General features: G+C 44.9%; 1 protein-coding gene and 1 pseudogene across 1 annotated transcript in view; both read left to right on the top strand.

The window, feature by feature from the left end:
* The first annotated feature begins 4,951 nt into the window (after nt 1–4,951).
* LOC127233647 (60S ribosomal protein L7-like) lies at nt 4,952–5,592 on the top strand (annotated as a pseudogene).
* Nucleotides 5,593–15,999: 10,407 nt separating this feature from the next.
* The window catches only part of Cc2d2a (coiled-coil and C2 domain containing 2A), a 67,604-nt gene continuing 60,441 nt past the window's right edge, over nt 16,000–23,162 (top strand). The window contains exons 1-3 of the mRNA XM_051200194.1: nt 16,000–16,066; nt 18,811–18,871; nt 21,433–21,516. Of these exons, the coding sequence (XP_051056151.1) occupies nt 18,833–18,871; nt 21,433–21,516 (123 nt within the window). The 5' untranslated portion in view covers nt 16,000–16,066; nt 18,811–18,832. The remainder of the gene's footprint in view (nt 16,067–18,810; nt 18,872–21,432; nt 21,517–23,162) is intronic.

Here is a 23,162-nt window from a genome sequence, read left to right as displayed (position 1 = left end):
GGCTGAAATGTTCCTGTGCAGCTCTGGGGCTCTGCATATATATATGCAGAGCGCATATATATATATATGAAATTGGTGTGAAAGATTTAGTGACTTTTAAAAGAAACTTCTTAGCTGGTAACTCCGGGTCTAGCTCTCATTTGCCTTCGTTTAGCCTCAGAGAGGGCAAAGGTCTACTTCACCCCAGGTCACACTCATAGCACACAAGACATACCACACCTTCAGGTGACTCTTCACACATTTCTCATTCCAAACAGTGACCTGAAGGCCAGTGACACTGGGCTCTTGTTCTCTTGCCAATGGCAGAAAAGACTCCTACTCTCCCCACTGGAAGGAGCCATTGAGGTAAAGAAGTCTCTGACAACCTGGAGTCAGGACTTGGAGTGGAATTTCTTAGGGCTGTATAAATGTTTATTTTTTTTACTATTGGTGTGTGTGTGTGTGTGTGTGTGTGTGTGTGTGTGTGTGTGTTCCAAGTGTGTAAAGGGGCTCACAGAAGTTGTTTCTGGAGTCCCTCCCTTGGATCTGGAGTATCCCAATGTGGATGTTGGGAACCAAACTCTGGTCCTCTGGAAGAGCATCGGGCACTCTTAACCACCGAGCCGACTCTCAAGCCCCATGGATTTCTTACTCTTTTAACCAGTAAAACCTCAGGTGAAGGGGTGGAGGGGGTGGGAGTCTTTGAACTACATCTGTGAGAAAAGAGTTCATCCGAACACCAACTATCCTTTGACTCTCAGTGATGGGCTAGGGATGTATGTGTTAGAAATGGACTCTATGGGAGTCATTTTCAATTCCTCTCCACTCCATCACTCAGATGCAAATGCATCTAGGTCTTTAAAGAAAGCATAAGTCCCCAAGCAGCAAGGACTTCTGTTCAGCTCTCACATGGAGGCTGGTGGAAAACTACAACAAACACTCTACAAGAGCACTTGACCAGCGAAAGGAGTAGAAGGACGTCATGTCTAAGGCTCCAACATGGTGGAGGTAACCTAGTTTCAGGCTAGAGAGATGGCTGATCTTCCGGAGGTCCTGAGTTCAATGCTCAGCAACTGTATGGTGACTCAAAACCATCTATAATAGGACCTAATGTTCTCTTCTAGCATTCAGGCATAGCACTCAACAAATTTTTATAAAAACGATAACCCTGTGTCTTTGGGAATGTTTCTCTCCAATCTAAATAGGGATTTTTTAAAATGGTTGTTTTGCTTTCACTTCAAGGCTAACTTAGAAGGGAATAGAATGGAATGTGGCCACTTTACATTTTGACGTGCTGACCTCTAGTGGCCAGTAAGGATAATGACGTGACTGCAGAAAGCTCTTAGACTCTATAAACTCAGGGCATGGGATGTTACAGTTCAGGGCTCTGGAGCTCATCGTTCTAGACCTTCTCCATAGCTTAGGAGGGTTGCTAAACGATGCTCTCCACACGGGCTGGAGTCAAGGTCTTCTGCCTTATGTTGGGTTCTTCCCTCCCACTGCCTGGCACACATCTAAAAGCTTTTTTGTTTTGTTTTGTTTTGTTTTCTAAAACACTACAATTAAGAAATAATTAGAAATGACAACATTTAACTATTTTCAGAGTGACTTACCACAATATGATCAGGTAAAGATGGAGAAAGGTGTCAGCATCTAATAGACGGTAAACAAGTGAAGGGGATAGGTTTTATTTGTGTCTCCTTTAAATCCCCAGTATGGTCCACCTTATCTGCCATGTGCCCAGTACCAAATAAATGTCAGATGAGAGGAGTAACAGGTGTACAGATAAACTTTGATTAAAAAGCAGACATGAATTAACCCCCCCCAAAAAAAACTGTTTGCTTTCTCATTCAGTTAGCAAATGGGAGATCGTAGTCGTGAAGCTAGTCTTATCTCAAATGCTACCATCTGTTAAAGAGCCATTTGTCTCAGGGACCCTCCTGCTGCTAGTGATAACCTTCATATCTCTCTGGATCAACAAATCTGACCTAAGTGCACATTATTTTTTTCCACAATTTCAGTCACAGGTTTTTATTCTCAAATAAGGACCTAATGAATATATATATATATATATATATATATATATATATATATTGAATTGATTTGTTTCTCCACTATTCAGCATTTTCATAGAGAGTTCGACTCTATGCCAGGAAATTCCCTAAGAGAGCCCAGCGGGAAGACAAATGGTGTGACGACTGCCATGTAAAGACAAACGGGTTAAAGAAGGAAGCCTGGGTTCTGATGTAACCCATCCCCAGTGTTAAAGAAGACTTGAATTAGGAGAGAGATGGCACGGCTATATCTTGCAGACTGTGTGAAAATTATAACCAAGGTTATATATCGGTGAAGAGAGACTCTATAAACTATAAACAAGGGCAAAATCTCCTGCCATAACACCACACATATTATTTCAAGAACCAACTTGCCCATGAGGCTCTCAGCAATCTTCACATACACCATCACTCTGATAACTGAAATTATCCTTCCTTCTGCCTTGGTTCAAACTCTTTCTGTATGTAATTCTCTCACTGCACAGATGTTGGCAAGATTTTGCTGAAGTCTCAGAAATGAAAGAAAGGACTTATAACACAGAATCACCAGCTTACAGCTAGACATTATGAATCTGGAAGTCCACTAGCCTTGTCTACCCACATGAGGTTGGCAGAAGCTCTCTGAGGCTCCATGCCTGTCTACTCCAGGATGGATAGTGTGTGACTGTGCCTATATTTTTCTCCTCCCAAGACGAAGCCTCTCAAGTATATCACCCTTGGAATCCAAGCCTAAGGGAGCATACTGGTACCTAGAGATAGTTAGATAATACTTCGCCTCCATCCAAATGTCTATCTCTCAAATAACAGGAACACAAGAAGATGCCAATTCACAAGTGCCTTTTAGCCCAGGTACCTGTCTGATAGCCAGTTCCTCAGAATATGCCATGATTTCCAAAAGTATCACCAGAAACTGAGGTCAGAGGCATGTGTGTATCTCACATAACCTCACATGTTTCTCCACCTTTCCAGCTTAATGGAAATCAGGAAGTGAGGACTCCTCTGTGTACTTACACTATATCCTGTGTTGGTTTGGGGTCCAAAGTATGGAAGTGTGCCTCACAAGGAGCTGTGTAGTGAGATAGTTACTTGGTCTCCTTCTGTGGCACTGACCACGCCCATTGGGGGTGGAGCCATGGGTGGAAGTGACCTGTGGAAGGAGGTCTGAGGAAGAACCTGGACCGCTCTCTTGCTGGCGAGACTCAGACAGGAGAGCATCCGGTGGAACTTGCTGGTGTTCATCTGTCTAGGTTGTTAAGTTATTTCTCCCTGAATAAACATCTATTCGGCCTATTTGTTTATCCTGATCCTTATTTAACCACAATAGAGCTGTGGTTGCAACAGCAAAGTTCTTCTAGAATCATTAAGAGGTCCTTCTTAAACCAGCTCTAGTAAACTGCCTGGTTCCTGAACATTTCAGCACTTGGCACCCTTGGGGGGGGGGTGCAATACAGTTGTTGGCATCACAGCACATGAGAAAACAATAAATGGATCAGAATGCTCAGAAAAGTGGGACACGTTTTTTAAATCAAGAAGGCTTCTCAGCTATTCCTCTGCACAGCAATCCCAGCAAGTGTCTTTGCATATGATCTCATTTCAATAAAGATTCCTTCAAGTGACTGTCTTGACTTTCTTGGATGCCCAGGAACTTGAGGAAATTGAGACATCACAGAATTGTCTGTGGCATAACTAATGCTCCCAAAATTTCCAAGTATTGCCCGTAGTCCTTGACATACACTAAGTATGCAAAGGACATCAGGAACCTCCTAAGGACACAGACTGGCCTCTGTGCTGATGGCCATCATCAGGACCTCCATGACTACCTTGAAGGACCAAGATGAGACAAATCAGCCAAACGGATGCTTTACACCATGGGAAAGCATTGTGATATGAGAAAAACGATGCTGTGACCCAGGGACTTGTGAGACCTCAGGTGATGCGGGCACTACAGCCTGGCACTGAGGACTAGCCACTCCCCATGCTGGAAGCAGAAGTGGTCAGACTAGGGTAGGCCACACTGGAGAAAGTTCTCAGCCAGCGCTACTGACTATCAGGCCAGATTGTTGCTTTCGGTGTTAGAACTGCAAGCAAGGGACTGTCCTATCCACTGTAGGATGTTTAGGAGCAACCTATTTATATTCACAGGATGCCTACCTCCAGACTATTACAACCAAAAATGTCCCCAGGCTTTGTCAAGTGGCCTGGGAGTGGGGATATCCCCACTAGCTGACAGGCACTAATACAAACTATAGGTGATGGGGACATGGCTCAGCAGTGCATCCAGAATCCTATCGATTCATGTAGATGCTAGGCCTGTCTGTGAGTCAGAAACAAGGGATACCCAGGGCAAGCTGGCTGGCAGGATAAGCCATATCAGCAAGCTCTGGGTTGAACTAAGAGACTCTGCCTCAGTGAATAAGGAAGATGAACAACGGAAGATGAATCCAGACATCAACCTCAGACCTCTACATACGCATACACATGCATCCATGCCCACACACATATGTCCGTATACACATGCAAAAATGCTTATACACACATGCATGTCACAAGAAAGAGGCAACACAAAAGCAAAGAGTGCGACTATAGAATTTCAAATCTGCAGCATCTGAGTTGTCAGGCCCATTGGTGCAACTAAGGGTAAAATGCCCAGACATCCTGAGATGTCTATAGCCATTCCCAGCAGTGGCCAGCCAGACTTCGCTTTCTTCACTGGCCTTTAACAAAGTTAGCCTTTGAATCAAATAAGCCCTTCAAGATGTACAAACAAGTCCTCTCTCCTTTCTCCCCCCCCCCCCCCCCGACTGGAAGGAGCCAAGGAGGCCGTGCCAGAGAAGAAAAAGAAGGTACCTGCTGTGCCAGAGACCCTTAAGAAAAAGCAAAGGAATTTCGCGGAGCTGAAGGTGAAGCGCTTCCGGAAAAATTTTGCACTGAAGATGCTCCAGAAGGCACAGAGGAAGCTCATCTATGAAAAGGCAAAGCATTAACACAAGGAATACAGGCAGATGTACCGGACGGAGATTCACGTGGCTAGGATGGCAAGGAAAGCCAGAAACTTCTACGTGCCTGCAGAACCCAAGCTGGCATTTGTCATCCAAATCCGAGGTATCAATGGTGTGAGCCCAAAGGTCCGCAAGGTGTTGCAGCTGCTCTGTCTTTGTCAGATCTTCAATGGCACCTTTGTTAAGCTCAACAAGGCTTCGATTAACATGCTGAGGATCGTGGAACCATACATTGCATGGGGGTACCCCAACCTGAAGTCAGTAAACGAGCTCATCTACAAGCGTGGCTATGGCAAAATCAATAAGAAGAGAATTGCCTTGATGGACAATTCCTTGATTGCTCGATCTCTTGGTAATACAGCATTATCTGCATGGAGGATCTGATCCATGAGATCTACACAGTGGGGAAACGCTTCAAGGAAGCCAACAACTTCCTGTGGCCCTTCAAACTGTCTTCTCCACGGGGCAGGATGAAGAAAAAGACCACTCACTTTGTGGAAGGTGGCGATGCTGGCAACAGGGAAAACCAGATAAACAGGCTTATAAGACGGATGAACTAAGGTGCCTGTGGTATTTTTCTAATCTGGTCAGTTAATAAACAGTCACAGCTTGGCAAAAAAAAAAAAAAAAATGTACAAACAACTGAAGATTTAAAGAACCTTCAAGAAGACACTGGGGGTCCTGCAGAAAGGACAAGCGGGTCTTCAAGATACTGGTCAGGGAATGAAAGTTATGGTCATTTCCATGCACTGAGCTGGTGCCAATGAGAGATGTCTAAAGGAAATAGCTGATGGGAATGGTTTTTAAATTGTTGGAAATCAATCTTTTCAGAAAGAAAAACATTAAATTCAGCACTCACACTTGAGCAGCAGTCTCTCCCCTTATTTCAAGGCACAGCCCGAGTCCCTAAAAGGAACAAATCTAAGGGGCTTTTATTCTCAGTAGTTCTGACAGTTCTCTGGGGAAGAAAGAATGTTGTGAAATGAAGCAAATGACTGGAAAGCCTTGTAATTCAAAACAGGTTGAGAATCACAGCGCTGTGGAAAGAAAATTAAATGCTTTGATATCTACACAATAAAAACGGGCCACACAGCCAATAGATCTGCGTCAGGAAGTGTTTCTCTCCATTGACTATAGAAACAAGAGGTTCCAATTTGCTGGCATTTGAGCCATATTTCAAGGGAAGAACTATAAAACTCAGTAAATTGGAAAACATAAACTCAAAAGTTGAAGAACACAGTTTAAGAAAAAATTTATGACCCAGAGGTGATTCTTCCGCTTTCAAGTTGCACCCCATCTTAGTGAGATGTTTTCCATTGTGATGCATTTATTGCTCATGGAGAATGAATGAGCTACAAGCATCAGTATCGTAAAGTTCCAAGGCCTACATGCAAACGACATCACCGTCTGAAGAGGAAATTGTGTTGTCCATGCCCAAGTGAGGAAAGCATATCTGAGCCTATGTTGAACAAACTGAGGCCACATTGCAGCTGGAGAAGCAAAGAGAAGAAAACAGAAAAGCCTCAGTGTCTCCTGTAGACCAGGCTGGACTCAAACATCCCGAGTGCCACCATGCCTGCTTTTATACTGTGATGGTTGGCTTTAATTGTCAACTTGACACAACCTAGAATCACTTGAGAAGCGAGTCTCAGTGAGGAACTGTCTACCTTGTTGGTCTGTGGGCATGTCTGTAGGGGAGTGCCTCAATTGAATTCACCGGTCCACTGTGGGCAGTACCATTCCCTAGGCATGTCTTTCTTAAGCATTTAAGAGGGAAAAATCAACCAAGCTGAGCACAAGCAAGCAAAGTGAACGTGTATGTATTCGTGTCTCTCTGCCTTTGGCTGTAGATGTGATATGACTCGCTGTTTTAAGTTCTTGGGACCTTGGCTTCCCTGAAATGATCTGGAGTTGTGAGAATATACTCTTCCCTATCTAGAAACAAAAGGACACATGCAGTGTTGAGGGTTGAAAATGGATTTTGTACATGGTCAGCAGACATTCTACCAACTGAGCTACATCCAAAGCCCTAAGGTTTCTTACTGTTTATTTCACCAAACAGTTCTAATCTCCTAGAGCAGTGGTTCTCGACCTCCCTGAGGCTGCGACACTTTAATACAGTTTCTTATGTTGTGGTAACCTCCAACCATAAGATTATTTCCTTGCTACTTTATAACTGTAATTTTGCTACTGTTAGGATTTGTAATATAAATATCTGATATGCAGGATGTCTGATATGCAACCCCTGAGAGAGGGTCACTTGAATCCAAAAGGGGTCTTGACCCACAGGTTGAGAACTACTAACCTAAAGAGTCTTCAGAAGCCCTGGGCTTCATGTGGCATTATCTTTGAAAGAATCAGATGCATTTTTCTATTTATTCAAGTATACATGTATCTTGGATTGAAATGTATGTATTTCCCCACAGTTCATGTGTTGAACCATGCCCTCCAATGTGATGGTATTCAGAGGTGAGTGTTTAGGCTAGATGAAGTCATGAGAGCCGAGCATAATATTTTGAGCATATATTTTGTTCATTCATTCATCTATTTACTCATGTATTTCAAGATGTTACTACCACAGTTATTACTGCAAATGAGTGATCTCAGATGTTAGAACTTAACATGGTAGACTGATTGCCTCACATGCACTAGATCCAATGCCCATGCTGCCAAAATAAAAGTTGTCTTAGGCAGTACATGGACTCCGAGTCTGATGACTGGCAGACCTCTGCCCAACAGTATCTGAGACTCAGCAGGGAAAACGTGAATACTAAGGCAGAACTGAACTTCTGAGGGCTGGAGTCTTGTGGATATATGTTCACTAGTGTCTGCAGTGTGGCTGGGGAGGCTCAGAATGGAGCTGCCGAAAGAACTCGGGCTCCTAGTCTTCCCATGCTGTGTGGCTCCGTGTCAGAACATTGGCCTCAGAGTAGTGGGACTTCTTACACAGCGAGACTCCGAGCTCAAGGCTCCTAACAAACAACATAGGAACTACATCACCATTCAGAATTCAGCCAGCCAGCATCACTTCAGCCACCCCTGATTGTCGAGCACAGATCCATGTCCCTCCCACACAAGGAGAAAGGAAACAGATTTTATTTCTTGGTGAGAGTAATGCCAAAGAGTCTGGAGACTTTTGTTTGTAGAGCCATGGTAGGGGCCTTGCCAAGATGGGGCAGGAGAGGTTTGCAAACAGGAAAAATAAAGAACCTAATTACAAATTTATCAGCTTTAAGGTTTAAAAACAAAGGCTCGTAGCGATTAAAAAACCAAGTAAAAGGAAATTTTCTTAACATATATAATACACTAAAACTGAAGTTTGAAGCACTGTAGCATGTCAATAATTGTGTAAGCATTAAAACAATTGAATCTGCGGTCATAAGTTCCTTACTGGTCCTCAGGGTCTGGGTAAAATGTTTCCAAGTTCCTGATGTCTTATTCAAGCATAAAATGAATGTACACATGGATTGCAAGGTAGCAAAGAAACATTATTTGAAGCAAAGCAGTAATATAGGTTAAAGAGGAATACACTGTCAAGATTGACAGCAGACCACAGGGGTAAATATATTCAAGGGCCCCATTGACTGTTTAGGGCTTCTTTTCGTGGGGTTCAAGAGAAAGAAGGAGGAGTTTGATTACTAGGGGCTTAGTTTGGATGATTCTCTATTTTGATGGACAGGTTTGGGTTATCTAAGTTTTTGCTTGCTCACTGTGTGTGTCTGTTCCCATATATGTCTGATTTTAATCATATGCACACCCAAGTGTGCATAGGCATAATATTGTGGTTTAATAAGGATCAGGATAAACAAATAGGCCGAATAGATATTTATTCAGGGAGAAATAACATAGACAGATGAACACCAGCAGGTTCCTCCAGATGCTCTCCTGTCTGCCTCCTGCCAGCAAGAGAGCACTCCCTGGCTCCTCCTCAGACCTAGTTCCGAACCCAGGTCACTTCCACCGCTGTCTCCACCCCCAATGGGTGTGGTTAGTGCCACAGATGCAGACAAAGTGAATTTCTCACTACAGCATGAGATGGTAAATAGAGGATTTTCTCTAAAAGCTCACTTGGGGGACAATGTCTGCTTTAGTATACATGCACCCCAAAGCCAGATGGGCCCATTGCCCATAATCCCCAGCTTGTGCTCCAGGAGATACTTGAGTAGCAGCAGAGTACTACCAAGGGACTGCTAAGGGGAGTACCTTATTTCCATTGCTTAAAGCAGGGCTAGGTGCAGCTCAGCGCAGATAGGGAGGGGTCCTAGGTTGATAATATGTTGCTAGGTGCATTGTTTAGAGAGGGGTACATGTGAAGCTCAAGCTAAGAGGAGTCCTGGGTTGCTAATGTATTCCCTCTGCTGTCAGGTTTGGTTACAGCCACTGGCCTACCACAGTGTCCAGCAAACTCACATACAACATTCTCCAAAGAAGACACAAAAGCCTGACACACGAGAGCAGAGTTAGACTCAACACTCTGACTAAACCAGCTCATTGATTTTTGCTTGCTTGTTTGTTTTTTAGTCAGTCTCACTCTGTGGTCCAGACTGACCAGGAAATCAGTGTAGATGAGGCCCAGGTTGACTTCAAGCATGCACCAATCCTCCTGCCTCAGCCTCCTACGTGTATCATTGTAGGTCAGAGCCACCATACCTGGCTCAGACTATTGGTAACCAGTTTTACAGACAAGCATATTGGAATGCAGAAATGTTGAGGAAGCTGATGATGATTCCCCAGCCATAAGATTTAGCATTCTACTTCCTTCTGGCTCCTCTTCTCTGGGACCATCCCGGATGTGGTGGACCACTTCTGCTTCTCAGTCCTTTATCCAGGCCTCCCTGCTCTCTATTGTTCTGTGCCAGGTTTTAAATTTTTTTTGAGACTTTTTTCATAGCATTAATCCTCTCTCCATCATCTCTAACTGAACAAACTTTTTGCTTCTTGAAATATCTGATTTGTATTATTCATTTTCAAAATCCTACATTGTTCTTTTTAAATCTGCCTTAATTTTCATATTAACTCATTCCCCTTTCATAGTTCCGGGTCTTCCTCTTGTTCTTAAACACGTGTTTATCTAGTTCTCTGCCTTCTCTATCTGACCCTTGTTTTATCAGAAGTTCTTGGTGTCTAAGGTTCTCTGACAGTTTGTTTTGTTTTTCTTTCCTGCTGACTGGACAATTTCTGCGTGTGTTGGATTTGTAAACAGAGATCATCTTCGATCATGTTATGCTGCGATTTGAAGCACCCCCTCCCCCCCCCACACACACACACATCAAGAAAAAGTTGTTGTTGGCTCCCAGGAGGAACAGAAGCTTGAGACCATGTGTCATTTGGGATATTTCTAAAAGGAGTAGGTGGCAAGGATAGACAGTTAAAAATAATGGTGTAAGTCAATGGCTCTGTATTTCTCAGGGGGTATTTTTCCCACCACATGCAGAACACAAACTGATATATACCCAAGTACCTATGTTGTCCCACGCATGCTCAATAATCTCTTCATCCTGAAGATCCTGTCACATTGGTGTGATTTTATTTTTCTGACATTTCATATTACTCTGACATTATTCCTCTCATAAATTCTCTCTTATATTCTTTCCCCTTTCTCCTACTGAAATAGCATTGAATTGCTACCCTACACTGCACGCACATGCGTTAAAAAGTAAACGCTGCATCAGCTCGTATTGTGAGTCATGCAGACATAGACATGGCTGTCCTACATATATAAAGGTTATTCACACAGACCCCTCAAAGCCAAGTGGCTGTAGGCCTCTATAATCTCAGTACTGGGGAAGCAAAGACAGGCTGTTGGCTGAAGTTCATTGGCCAGCAGTCTAGCCAATCAGTGAGCTCAAGCTTGGAGGAGAGCAGATCCCCTTTACTGGGATTTTCCCCTGGAAGTAGGGCTGAGGCAGAGTGAGTTTGCAAGTGGGTTTAGAATCAGATAACTGGAATTATTTGTGTTCTGGATCACAGTCGTGCTCCCAACCACATGGCTCCAGAGTGGCTTAGAGCTGGGGACATTGCTTGGTGGATTAGTTTAATAAAGACATGGTGGGAGGTGCTGGCTTGGGGCCAGTTGGTTTGTATCAGAGGAGAATGTATACATTTCCGAGGAACCTTTTGCTGTCTCTAGGAATTAGCTAGCTTTGGAGAGCTGCCTATCTAAGGTCCTAGTGGTGAATGGGACAGCTTTGGGATCACAGAAAACTGAGGCTGGGGGATAGCTCCACTGATAAAAAAGGCTCATCATGCAAGCACAAGGATCTGACTTTGAAGGTGATTGAAGCTCTGTATGATAGCCCATGTTCATTCTGTCGGTGCCAGGGAAACTAAGACAAGCAGGTGTCTAGAGCTTGCTGGCCAGACAGCCTAGCCTAATCGCCAAATGCCAGCTTCCACTGAGAGGCCTGGTTTAAAAACCAAAATGGGAGGATTCTGAAGAACCACACCTGAAGTTAGGAGACCTTGGTCTGTGGCTGTCCTTGCTCCCCGGAGGCCCTCTGTCTGCTCATTACTCTTCAGCCTGCTTTGCCTTTTCCTTTTCCTTTGCTTGTTTTGAGCCATTGCATTTGTGTCCCTATGGACCATGTGTAGTGAGGATTTAGAGAATGGGCAGAGGTTAATCTCCAGCATTCAGGGTTGTGTGCACAGCCTGCAAACATCCTGGTGCAACACATGCTGGGGCCCTGACGCCCCTCCACAGAGACATCACTGCTACTGGCTGGCTTAGACATCTCCTTCTCCAGGCATGGACCACCATGGCTCTAAGTCATTCTGCTTGTGAATGTGAGCACCTTCTGTCCTTTATCTGAATGTCATGCAACCCAGTCGCACGAGACAGAGCACCACGCTGAGAGCCTGCATTCTCTCTGCCCAGCTTCCCAGTGGTTTTTCTTTTATCTCTGTTTCCCCTGCTCGCCCAACAAGAGCATATTCCAAGACTTAAAAGTAAACTGTCACTTTAAAAGAAAAAAAAAAAAGCAGCTAGCAGCTGCCTAGTGACCCTCCTTGTGAACCGGTTGCTAAGCTGGTGTTTTTGTCCTGAGACTTGGCTGCTTCACCGGCTTCACTGGGGGCAGGCTCCCTTACCCCTGGCACACCCTTTCACTCATTTCTAAAAGAGTCCCTGGCTTGACCCAAGTGGTCTCTCATCACGTGCCTCCAGTCGCAGAAAGTGGAATCTGCAAGCCGCGTTTTGTAGAGTGGATTAAGGTAAATTAGTTTTTAATGGAACCAGGGCTGCAGCCCTCCGGTCCTTTCATCTCCTTTCAGTTCCGGAAGGCACGGAGGTCAGCCCCTCCCTGGGAGCCGTGAGAGTGTACCCAGTGCTCTGTAACTCTAGGGACTCCTTTTGTTTCCCTTCCAGTTTTGCTCCCTGGATGGAAAGTAGGGGTGCTGCGACAAAGGCTTTGATTTCAGCTGCTGTGTGGTATGGCTCGCAGGGAAAATGCCAGCCAGTTCACCAAGAACCCCTAGCGCCATCCTCTGGTCAGTGTGCTGCTAAACTTTGGCTGCTTGCTGCTTCCAGGCCTTAGTTTTTAGGCTGTTCCAGGGGCGGGCGTGGGTGGGGAGTACTGGGGGCTTCAAACTTCTCTTTCCGTGGTATTGGATGAAGAGCTCTGAATCACAGGGCTGAGGGCTGCCAAGCTCCAAGAAAAAAATCTACGGGCTGGCAGTTAAACTGATTGCTTTCTTCTTTGCAAAGAGGCGCTATGAAAATCTAATAAAGTCAAATGGGAAACATGTATCTGCTATTGCATTTTCTATAAATGTTTCTGCAAATAAGTGTAATGGCAGTATGATATATAGAGAGGAGGAAGGACTGTATATGGATAGAGGTGTGTGGTATGTGTGTGTAGGGGGGTGATGTATACATACATATAGACAGATGTACATAATCGATTAGCTGTAGATATGTGACCTACAGTTCACTCGCAGAGTCATTCATTTGAGTTTGTATTGGGCATCAATAATGCAGCAGATGATGAATTCAACTTTACATTACACAAAAATGACTTAGACCAGGTCCAATGCTGGGAGTTTTCTGGGGAAGCAGGTGCACCAACAGGTAATGAGAACACCATGAGCTAGTGCTGAAAGAGATGAGATGTGTAAGAAGGTCTAGAGCTTGAAAAACAGCAGAACTGAGTCCAGGGAGGAACTTCCAGCACTCCCATTGCGCTGCTTGGACCAATCCAGCAGAGCACAGCCTGTGTACTGAACTGCACGCAGCAGCAAACAGGGTCATAACCATCTGATCAAATGGCTGAACACAGCTATGTCACTGACCTGTACTCAAGAAGCTGTGGCTAGAATAATTTGTTGTTACATAATTCCCAGCTTGAATGGGAGGGGTGGGGATAGTCTCTTGTCTCTGACCGGAGAAAATGAGCATGGGTAGGAAGGCTGGAGGTTCCAGAAACACTTAAAATAGACAAAGAAAAGCAGGTGTCCTGGGGCTGACTGGAGGGAGGAGCAAGGAGACTTGGTTATGGCCGCTGCCACTGTTTGAAGATGAAAGAGAATAAGGGTTGTAGAACTAAAACACCCCAAGGATTTTCTTATGATGCTCCTCTGTCCACAAGCTCTTTTTCCTCTCTATCCCTTTCTCCCACCCTCCCTCCCAACCAAGATCTCTTCTTGTGACCATCCTGGTTAAGCAAGACACTTGAAAGTATGGGTTCTCAACCTGTGAGTCACAACCCCCTTTGAGGGTCAAATGGGTCACCAAAACTCACTGGAAAACACAAATATTTACATCATGATTCATTACTAACTAAATCAGAGCTATGAAGTAGCAACAAAAAATAATTTTATGGTTGTGAGTTACCACAACATGAGGAACTGTATTAAACGGTCGCACCATTAGGAAGGTTGAGGAGCATTGATTGAAAGAGACGTTTGTGCCTCTCTCTTCAGCTATCAGACTATTAAAGCAATGGACTCTAAGAATTGGTTTGCCTAGGTGTCTTATGCTGGGAGAAGGAAAAGGTCTGGGTTCTGGTACCAGCTGGAGGGAGAACCTACCTCTGAGAAAGACAGTCTGACAGCTTGTCAGTCACCTTGCAGAAGATACAGGGGCAGAGACAAGGATGGGTCAGTGATGGACAGGACCACACCTTGACCGACTGGTACCTTTTATTCCAACCTAAATTTCATGTTAGGTCTCTGGAAGGCAGACTTCGGGGTCACTGAACTTTGCTCTACTTCCTAATGTCACTATATTAATTTATTCCCTTTCTCTGATTTTTTCGTATTTGTCTCTTTAGTTGGCCTACTGGGGGACTGGTGGCCAAACCTATGTTATGAGGGTTGCCAAGGCTCAGGTTCTGACCCTAACTCTGGCAACATTCTTAATAATAAAACCTACCAGGCGACAGGCATTTTATTACGATCGTTTTTAGTAAGGAGCCTGTAATGACCCTTCACCCCTTGAGCTAGGAAGTATGGTTGTGCCTTTACAAGACCACACAGCTTGTGAGAAGAGGAAAATTTGAACCCAGGATTTTTTTTTCCACAAATCCCTCACTCTTTAAACCATAATTTCTCTATAATGATACACCATCCTTTGGGAGCAGTTATGATTGAGAGGTATCTCTTTCCCTCAGTCCTTTTCAGAACCCTGTAAAATCATCATGGAGATCCTCAAGATGACTCTGATTGGCTAAGTTTAGAGAGTCTGCGTGGTCAGATTCAGTGTGAGAACTGTCCTTTTAAAACACATTGGTTTTCTGTACTGTGTAAAATTAATCACTGTTCTAGTGATGCCTATATCCTTCCTCTCTGCTATAGTATTTGTGGCTTTGCACTGTATTTTCACAATAAGGAACTAATATACAATAGTTACCTTGTTTAGCAAGACTTAAGTCAAAGAGTGGGGTTGGTCCCTGGGAACCAGAGAACCTGGAACCGCCAAGTGCCAAGGTCAGACACTGAATGTGAGAATTGAAAACTATGACTTGAGCATATCCCATAATTTCTCAAATATTAGTTTCCTTGAGTCTGGCTGGCGCACGCACTACTGAGAGCTCTTAGGTGGGACTGAGCAGAGAGTATGTGTAGAGACTACAAAGCTCTAGGTCCACAACCAAGGGCTCTTATTTTGATAATGCCACAGAATGCATAAACAAGTGGCCAAGGCAAATGCTGATGACAGGGGCTTATTAAAGCTGAGTCGTGTTTATTCATCTTTTCCGAGCGGCACTCTTCCTAAGGAAGACAAATTTTGGTGTCATTTGATTTCCTTCAAAACTCATTTGAAGGTAATGATCGGGAAAGAATGGGGAGAGAGGAAACAAGTCCATTACATTTGTCATTTTCCACTTCTACTTTCTTCTTCCGTATATGATTTTTTTCTTAATTTATGGAGAGTCCGTTTCTGCTTACTAGAACACTTCATATTCTTTATTTCCAGTTTCTAAGGACCAGAGGTGTCTGTCAGAGCCATCACTGTCCCACAGCACTCCTTGTATGTTTCTGGCCCCCTCCAATACTCCCCACCCCTTTAACACTGAATCTGCTTTTTTTTTTTTTTTTTTTTTTTTTTTTTTTAAATATATTTGCCTTTTCTTTGAGCTTTTCGGGGGGGGGGGGGAGAGGATAGAGAGGGGAAGGGCCTGTGTGGAAAACAACTGACTTGCAGATCAATTGTTTTTCATTAACATGCTAATTCCAAGGGTCAGCAGCCCCTTGGAAACCTGTGGTGAGCTGCTTAACTGGCCCAGGGCAGATAAGATTTGGCCTCCATAGGATCAAGAAGGGCTTAGGATTGTGTCAGCCCTGTGCCTAATATTTCTCCTTCTCTTCTCTCAATCTTCACAGCATCCTAGCAAAGCTCTGAAGAACTCCAGAATGTGCCCATGAAAATGGACCCAAATAGCAACTGAGTCATTCCTTTACACACGCACTGTCTACTAAGTGGCACGCACAGATGCTCTGGGACTAACCATCGCAAAAAGTGCAGTTCCCGCACTCTCGGAACTCTCTTGTAACAGTGATGAGCAGACATTGACTGACAAGTACAAAAGCAGATCGGTGGTAAGTCTTCTAGAAAAAGAAGTCATTGTAAGGTACTCACAATGTTTCAGCGGATTCATAACGCCACAGGAAAGTTATTGTATAAAGAACTCTTAGGAAAGACCTCCCCCTGAAAGTGAACTGTTAAAGAGACCCAAAGGAACTGTGGTGTGTGTGTGTGTGTGTGTGTGTGTGTGTGTGTGTGTGTGTGTGTGTAAAAGAGAGGGGGAAAGGGTAGGGAGAAGGAGGAAGGGGAAGAGTCTAATGGTGTAGCTAGCTTCTGTAAGAAGTTCTAGGAAGGGGAAAAAGTATGTGGAAGGTAAGAGGGTACAAGAAGTACAAAAGCAGCCAAGGGAACTTAAGGCTTTGATAGGATTTTGGGTTTCACTCACTAGGCAAAGAAAACTCACTGGAGGACTGTGGGTGGTAGAATGACATGATCCTACTTAATTTCCAACCATTCAGCCTGGCTTCCATGCAGAGACCACTGTAGATGAGCAATGTGGGGAACAGAAGTGGCAGGAGATTCCCATACAGATGGAAGGGGCAACTGATGGGAAAGATAACAGGCTTGACTTGACCATAGTGTTAGTAGCAGAGGTCATTATGGTGTAGCTCTGAAAATGAATAGAAAGTTAGCAGATTTCTGGGAGATGGGATGCTGAATTAGCCAGGGTCTCCCAGGAGTAGAGATCTATTGGGAAATCCACCCCCCAAACTCGGAGACCGTGAAGTCCCACAGTGAGCAGTCTTCAGGCTGGGGACCTTGCATGTTGATAGTGTAGGACAGTCCCAGTCTGATGGTCACTTCAAGTTTGGGGCCAAAGCCTGAGAAGAGGGTGTGGGGGTTGGGAGAATCCTGGTGTCCTAAACCAGAGTGCCTGGCTATCAGAAGATGGAAGACTCCTTGCTCTTAGTGGTTGGGGGATAGGCTAATTCTCTAATTCTCCTTTTTGCATCTTGGATAATTAGATGGGGCCCTCATTTTGAAAGTAATCTTCTTACCTGGTTCATTCAAACTCAAACACCAATGTAACTTTAGAAATATACTCCCAGGCACACAGAAATGTTGTAGGATATTAGTTTAAGATATGTTACATTCATTTATGCTGTGGAATACTTGTTTTATGATGCAAAGGCCTGTTGCATTCTTTTATGGTGCATTTGTTTAACTCTGTAAAGCTGTGTTACTTTGCCTGCCTAAAACACATGATTGGGCTAATAAAAAGCTCAACCACCAATAGTGAGGCTGTAGAGGGATAGGAAGCTAACCCAGGCAGAGATAATAAATAAGAGGAGAAATCTAGGTTCAAAGAACAAAGATCGAGAAAAGGAGGAGAGGAGGATTCCAGGGGCCAGCCACACAGCCACACAGCCACACAGCCACACAGCCAGCCATGGAGTAAAAAAGGAAAGAAAGATATATAGAATATAAAAAGGTAAAAAGACCAGAAGCAAAATATAGTTAAAGAGAAGTGACATAATTTAAGTTAGAAAGAAGCCAAGCTGGAATTCATACATAAGAATAAGTCTCCATATATTTATTTGGGAGCTGGGTGGCAGGTGACCAAAGTGGGGGGGGGCACATAGAATATGTTTAAGTATTCCTTGATCTCGTCAAGTTGGCATCTAAAATTATGACAGGTATGCTATATCATAGGGGAATGGAAACAGTTACAGGTGGCTGCAGGGGTTCTGCTCCAGGTAGAATGGCTTTGTTTGCACAACGGGAAGACTGCAGCACAGACTCACAAGCAAAGGCAAAGGCCAACAGCTTCATTTAGGGCCAAGGGAGGTATCCATGATACAACCACAGATTGTATTCTAGCATTCTAAGGAAGCATCTAGACTCAGGGTGTCCTTGTGGGAAAGATCTATGTACATATGGTATGACAGGCCAAGAGATAGGATGAGACAGCCAAGGAAAGAGAACAGGCAAAGCCGAACCTCAGAGCATTAAGACATTTGGTGTCAGGGAGACGAGAAACCAGCTACAGTGCCTGAGAAGGAAGGAGCAGTCATTAAGTGGCATGAACACCAGGAAGGAACCTGTTCCAGAAGCCAGGTGAAGAAAGTGTTTTTATTACACATCTGATGTTCAGTACATGTGGGAGAGAACTGATCATCAGATACAGCAATGCAGGAGACATTAACAGACCAGCAAGACTGGGACATATTAGACACCCAGACATGCCCAAAATAATAAAGATTTAAAAAGGGAGTGTTTCCTGAATGTTCCTAGAAAGGCTGACACACAGAGAAACAGCTACAAAGAGAAGTGAAATGATGAAGAGAAGCCATTTTCCTGTAAGGAAAAGGCAGGTTGTTTTTAACTCTGGTAGGAATGAGCCTTGAGAGCAGGAAGAAATGACTGCCCAGGCAGCAAGGTTGGGGTGGGAGATTACAAGGTCACAGTCCTGGGAGGGAAGTGATGGACCCCCAAGAGCTGGACAGAAACCACAGCACAGCAGCGAGTGGAAGCCAGGTGCCTGCTCTCACCTCTCTGCTCACTGAAATGAGAAGGCGATTGAAACCCTAGACTTAGAGGGCAGCAAAATAGCAAAGCCAGAGATGGTCCTTTGTAGCCAACTTCCAGCCAAGGTCTGTCTGCCCACCAGGGTGCACTTACTTCCCCCATTCCCGGGGTTTGCAATGCTTATGGAGAACAGCTCAACCATGTACATAATCTTCAGGCTGCCTCTCATCAACAGCAAGAGACACTGATGATTTAACGCTGCCTGACCTCTTCCTCATTTCTTTCTCAGTCTGGAAACCATCACAGCCAAGATGAATCCCAAGGAAGAAGAAGTAAAAATAATTTCAGAGGTCAGTCACTGCTTGGACCCTTTGTAGGTGAGGCAGTTGAGTCTGGCAACAAGCATCCATTGCATGTGTTGAAAGTGATGCTTCGGACAAATTAAATTTAGCAGGCCGAGACAGTTCTGAGAACCAGAAGAGCTGTGGGGAGCTGCGCTCTGCACGGTTGCTGGATTCGTGAAATGGTGACTGACCAAAGTTCTAGAACATTCAAGCAGAGATGAGACCTCAGGGTGCCTTCATCAGAAGTGAGGCTTGACTGCAACGCTGGCTTGCCTTGTTTGAACATGTCTAATCATTCTGCTGGTCTGTGATTGACTAGGAAAAGCTGCTAGGATTCTCCAAGACAGAACTATTTGTTAGAAATGTACATCCCCTCCAGCTATATTTTGGCTCATTTGCATACTAAATTACCATTTGTTACACCTGCCAAGTACAGAGGCATCCTTGGGCCAAACTTAGTTTAATTTAACGTATGCCAGAACACGAAATTCAGGTATTCCTTTTCTGCCCTTGATGGGGAAGGAGACAGATGATGACTGCTATTCAACCCTGCATAACCTGGGGCCTCACCTCTACCTGAATGTTCTGGAACTTTTGTCACCACTTCGTGAATCTAGCACACAGCAGCTCTTACTGTCTGCTACTGGGCCCGGCTCAGAGAACACCAGTTCTAATAAATCTAACCACTTCTGACAGTTGTAGGTCATGAATGAAACCCTGTCCCTAGAGATCTGCCATTTCTGACTGCTGTTGTAAAAAAAAAAAAAAAAAAAAACAACTCAGACCAGACAAGGGAAGCCACCTACAATGGAGAGTGCAGCTCACTTAGCAGAAGCCAGATTTCTCCAAAACCTTTCTCCCCCTGGACTAAGGCTCGTGGGGTTGAGAACACGGAAAACAAAACCTGCAGGCATTTTTTTTTTTTTTTGTTTTAATGTATTTTTATTTTCTGTGCATTTCATGTTTTGCCTGCATGCATGTCTATGTGAGGGTGTCAGATCCCCTGGAACTGGCGTTATATACAGGTATGAGCACAATGTGGGTGCTGGGAATTGAACTTGTGTCTTCTATAAGAGCAGCCAGTGCTCTTAACCACTGAGCTGTCTCTCCAGCCCCCTGAGGGTACTCTTGATAAAATCATGCAGATTACCTTTAAGCAAGTTGTCACATGCTTGTGATCCACACACACCTCTGTCTGTTGTTCATTCTTTTAACAGTGTATGTTGCTGTAGCTGTGAAGAAAGCCGTGCGGCTTTGAGCTTGTATTCCATCCTCCCATAACTCCTACTGGATGCTTTCCCACTGACTGGGGTTTAGGATACCACTAGAGAACAAAAGATGAGCTAGATTTCTCAGTGGTTTGTTCAGAGTCAAAGAAAACTTAAGAATTGAACCATGCTTGCCCACCTGGACCTCATCATCCTCTCAGGGAGTCTACGAGCTAATAGCGGTCCTTCCGGCAGGTCTGGGGGGGGGGGGAGTAAGGATGGGACCTCTACTCCAAACTCCAGGTAAACAAGAGTTCATCACAAAACCAAAAGCCCAAGGCAAGCCCATTCTCTGCCTGGAAACTTGGCTCCCTCCACTGGTACTGTCTTCCCTGACCCAAAAGTCAAGGGGGAGGGGAATAATGGGGCGTGCCCCCCCCCCCCCGTGTCAGGTTTCTCTGACATTTCACACTACTAAGATTCAAACTCTGCAATTCTCCATCCATGGAAGAGCCTTGATGTTTCTGTTTGTCTATTCATTTGTTGTTGAGATTGCCTAACTGCAGTTCAAGCTGCCTTTGACTTTCTGCACAGCCCAGGCTGTCCCGATCTTCCCAGCTCAGCTCCCACTTGCAGGGATCACAGGTGGTTAACACACATGCAGCCACCTTGCAGTTTCTTGTTCCCTCAGAAGCGCTGGTGCCAACATTTATAAAACCGAATTAAGTAGGAAATGGTAAAGTTCGAACACCTCAGAGGTTTCATCTCTAAACTCTTTGGTATAAAATGTACGATGCAAAATATGAAGAAAAAAAAAAAGCAAGAGTGATGTTTACACTTTTCCGTTTCCAAAAAAGATCTGCCAAAATTTCCTTCAATTGAAACTCCTGCTAATTGAACCCATAGTATCATTTCCTTTCTTCCTTATCAGCCTGCCACTCAGCCTGGGAGACATCAAGTGAAATAAGCATGAGTCTGCTGTCTGTCCCCTCTTCTCCTTCTGTCTTGGAAATTTTCTCTTGATAATCTCCTTTCTTAGAATTGGAGTGGGGACCACATTGTATATACACAATATTCCCAGGACCTGGTTTATAGTAAGTGCTCAATAAACGCCGAAAGCATGAGTGAGCACTTGTAACAATAACAAAGAGAACTTTAGCACCATCTCACTGGCAATGTTCCATAGAGCGAAAGTTCTCCAGAGCCTGCCTTCTTTGAGAAGAGTGGCTGGTGGGTGACCCCTTAGATTTTTTTAACCGTCCCGTCCCTATGCTCAACCCTGTGGTAGTGGGTGCTATAGGATAGCTGAGTTCCGGGGAAAAGCGCCTGAAGAGTATCTTCTTCTCTGTTTTGACGAAGGAGTTCACTGGAGATGATGTGGATGCGGAGGTAGGAAGACGGAAGAAGAACTCAAAGATCCAAAGACAACAGAGAAAGAAAAAGGTAAATCGTTTCTGTCCGTGGAGAATATTACTGGCACAGATCACTGGTGGGCACCCTGTCTGCACCTCTGTGAAGCCACACAGATGCCCCTGTGATGGCTATCTACATTGTCAGCTTGAACTCGTGGGAAGAGGGAACCTCAACCAAGGAATTGGCCTGTAGAGCATCTTCCTGATTAACAATTGATACAGAACAGCCCAGCCCGCTGTGGGCAGCATCATCCCTAGGTAGGCCTGGGCTGTAAGCATGACTGTGGCAGCAATGCAGAAAGCGACTTCCGTCCATGGCCACCGCTTTCGTTGCCGCCGTCAGGTTCCTGCATTAACTTCCTGCCCGACTTCCCTCAGTGATGATCTGTTACCTGGAAGTGGAAGGCGAAATACGCTTTCTCCTTCCAGTTGTTCTTAGTCACAGCAATAGAAACTTAACTATGATGCCACCCCAGCAAGCATCCCTACCGTGGGCAGTAGGTCTTAGGGAAGCAGATGGATGGTCTAATGCGTGAGATGCTGGAGTAGGGCTTAGAGAGATGGCGCTCGGAGTAAGGCTATGGCCCATGTTAAGAGTTTTTGTCTCTTTGTTGTTGTTTGATTTGTTTTTGTATTTGTCTACGAAGGAGGAAGGTAGCCTATTTGAGTGCCGCCACCGACGGTCATAGACTATGGTGAGCGGTAGATGGCAGTGCAGGATCACAAATCTTAAGACTCCCTCTTTCTCCTACCCTAAATCCCAAATTCACAGTTAACTCCCGTCTCCCCAGCCTGCAGCCAGCTCTTCCCCACTCTCCGCTGGAGTTTCCCTCCTCTGCCGGAAGCATCCCCACAAGGTAATTCAGTTCCCTTAATAAGGAGCTGCTGTCCCCGAGAGGAAAGGCAAGAAAGGGGCTGTTAGAGACAGGACTTGCCTGGATTAATCATTATGCCAGCCTGAGAGGGAGGGGAAGGGAGCGCCATTTTGAGCTAGCAGTCACATGACGAGTCTGCCAGAATGAAGGGTAGATCTGGGAGGTGGAGAGGGGACTGGGAGAGTCAGGGACAAACCTTCCTGCCAGCCCCTCAGGACTCTGCATGTTCACACTAGGGAAAGTGGGGAAGAAAAGAGCCTTCTACCTTCCCTACACACTGATTCCAGCCACGGGGAAGGCATAGGGGTCTGAGAGGAGCTGCCAGAGCACAGGGGCCACATCCGCCCACTTAGGAGACTGGGGACACCGAAGGTTACAAAGCGCCCTGAAGCTTTCAGTAGTCCTGCCTGTTTGTTGCTCTGCAGCCCTGGGTGGGGGGCCCTGTGGTGTCAGATTAAAAGTACTTTAGAATCACAGTGAGCTAGAGACTGAGGGAAGATAAAGCTGCCTGGCATCTTTGGAATAAACAGGAGAAAGCCACAAACAATGTAGTAACGTAGTAACGCTGAGTGCTTGAGTTTTGTAAGTTCTACTTTACAGGCATCCTTGTGTGCATTTAACCTAGAGCCCTGCGCTAGGTCCCTGATCCCCACCATGGTGTTATTCAGACGCCCCCATCCTTTTGAGTGATCTCTCTGTGCTGCAATTCCTGTGCATAGCAATGAGTTTACAAAGACAGGGCAGTGCTGTAATTCCCAGTGCATAATGATGCTTTTACAGAGAAAGTAGGTCTGTGCTCGCC

This window comes from Phodopus roborovskii, unplaced genomic scaffold, assembly GCF_943737965.1.
Source record: "Phodopus roborovskii unplaced genomic scaffold, PHOROB, whole genome shotgun sequence".
In the NCBI taxonomy this organism is placed as follows: Eukaryota; Metazoa; Chordata; class Mammalia; order Rodentia; family Cricetidae; genus Phodopus; species Phodopus roborovskii.
Note: the sequence above shows the minus strand (reverse complement) of the source record. Positions and strands in the feature narration are given on the sequence as shown.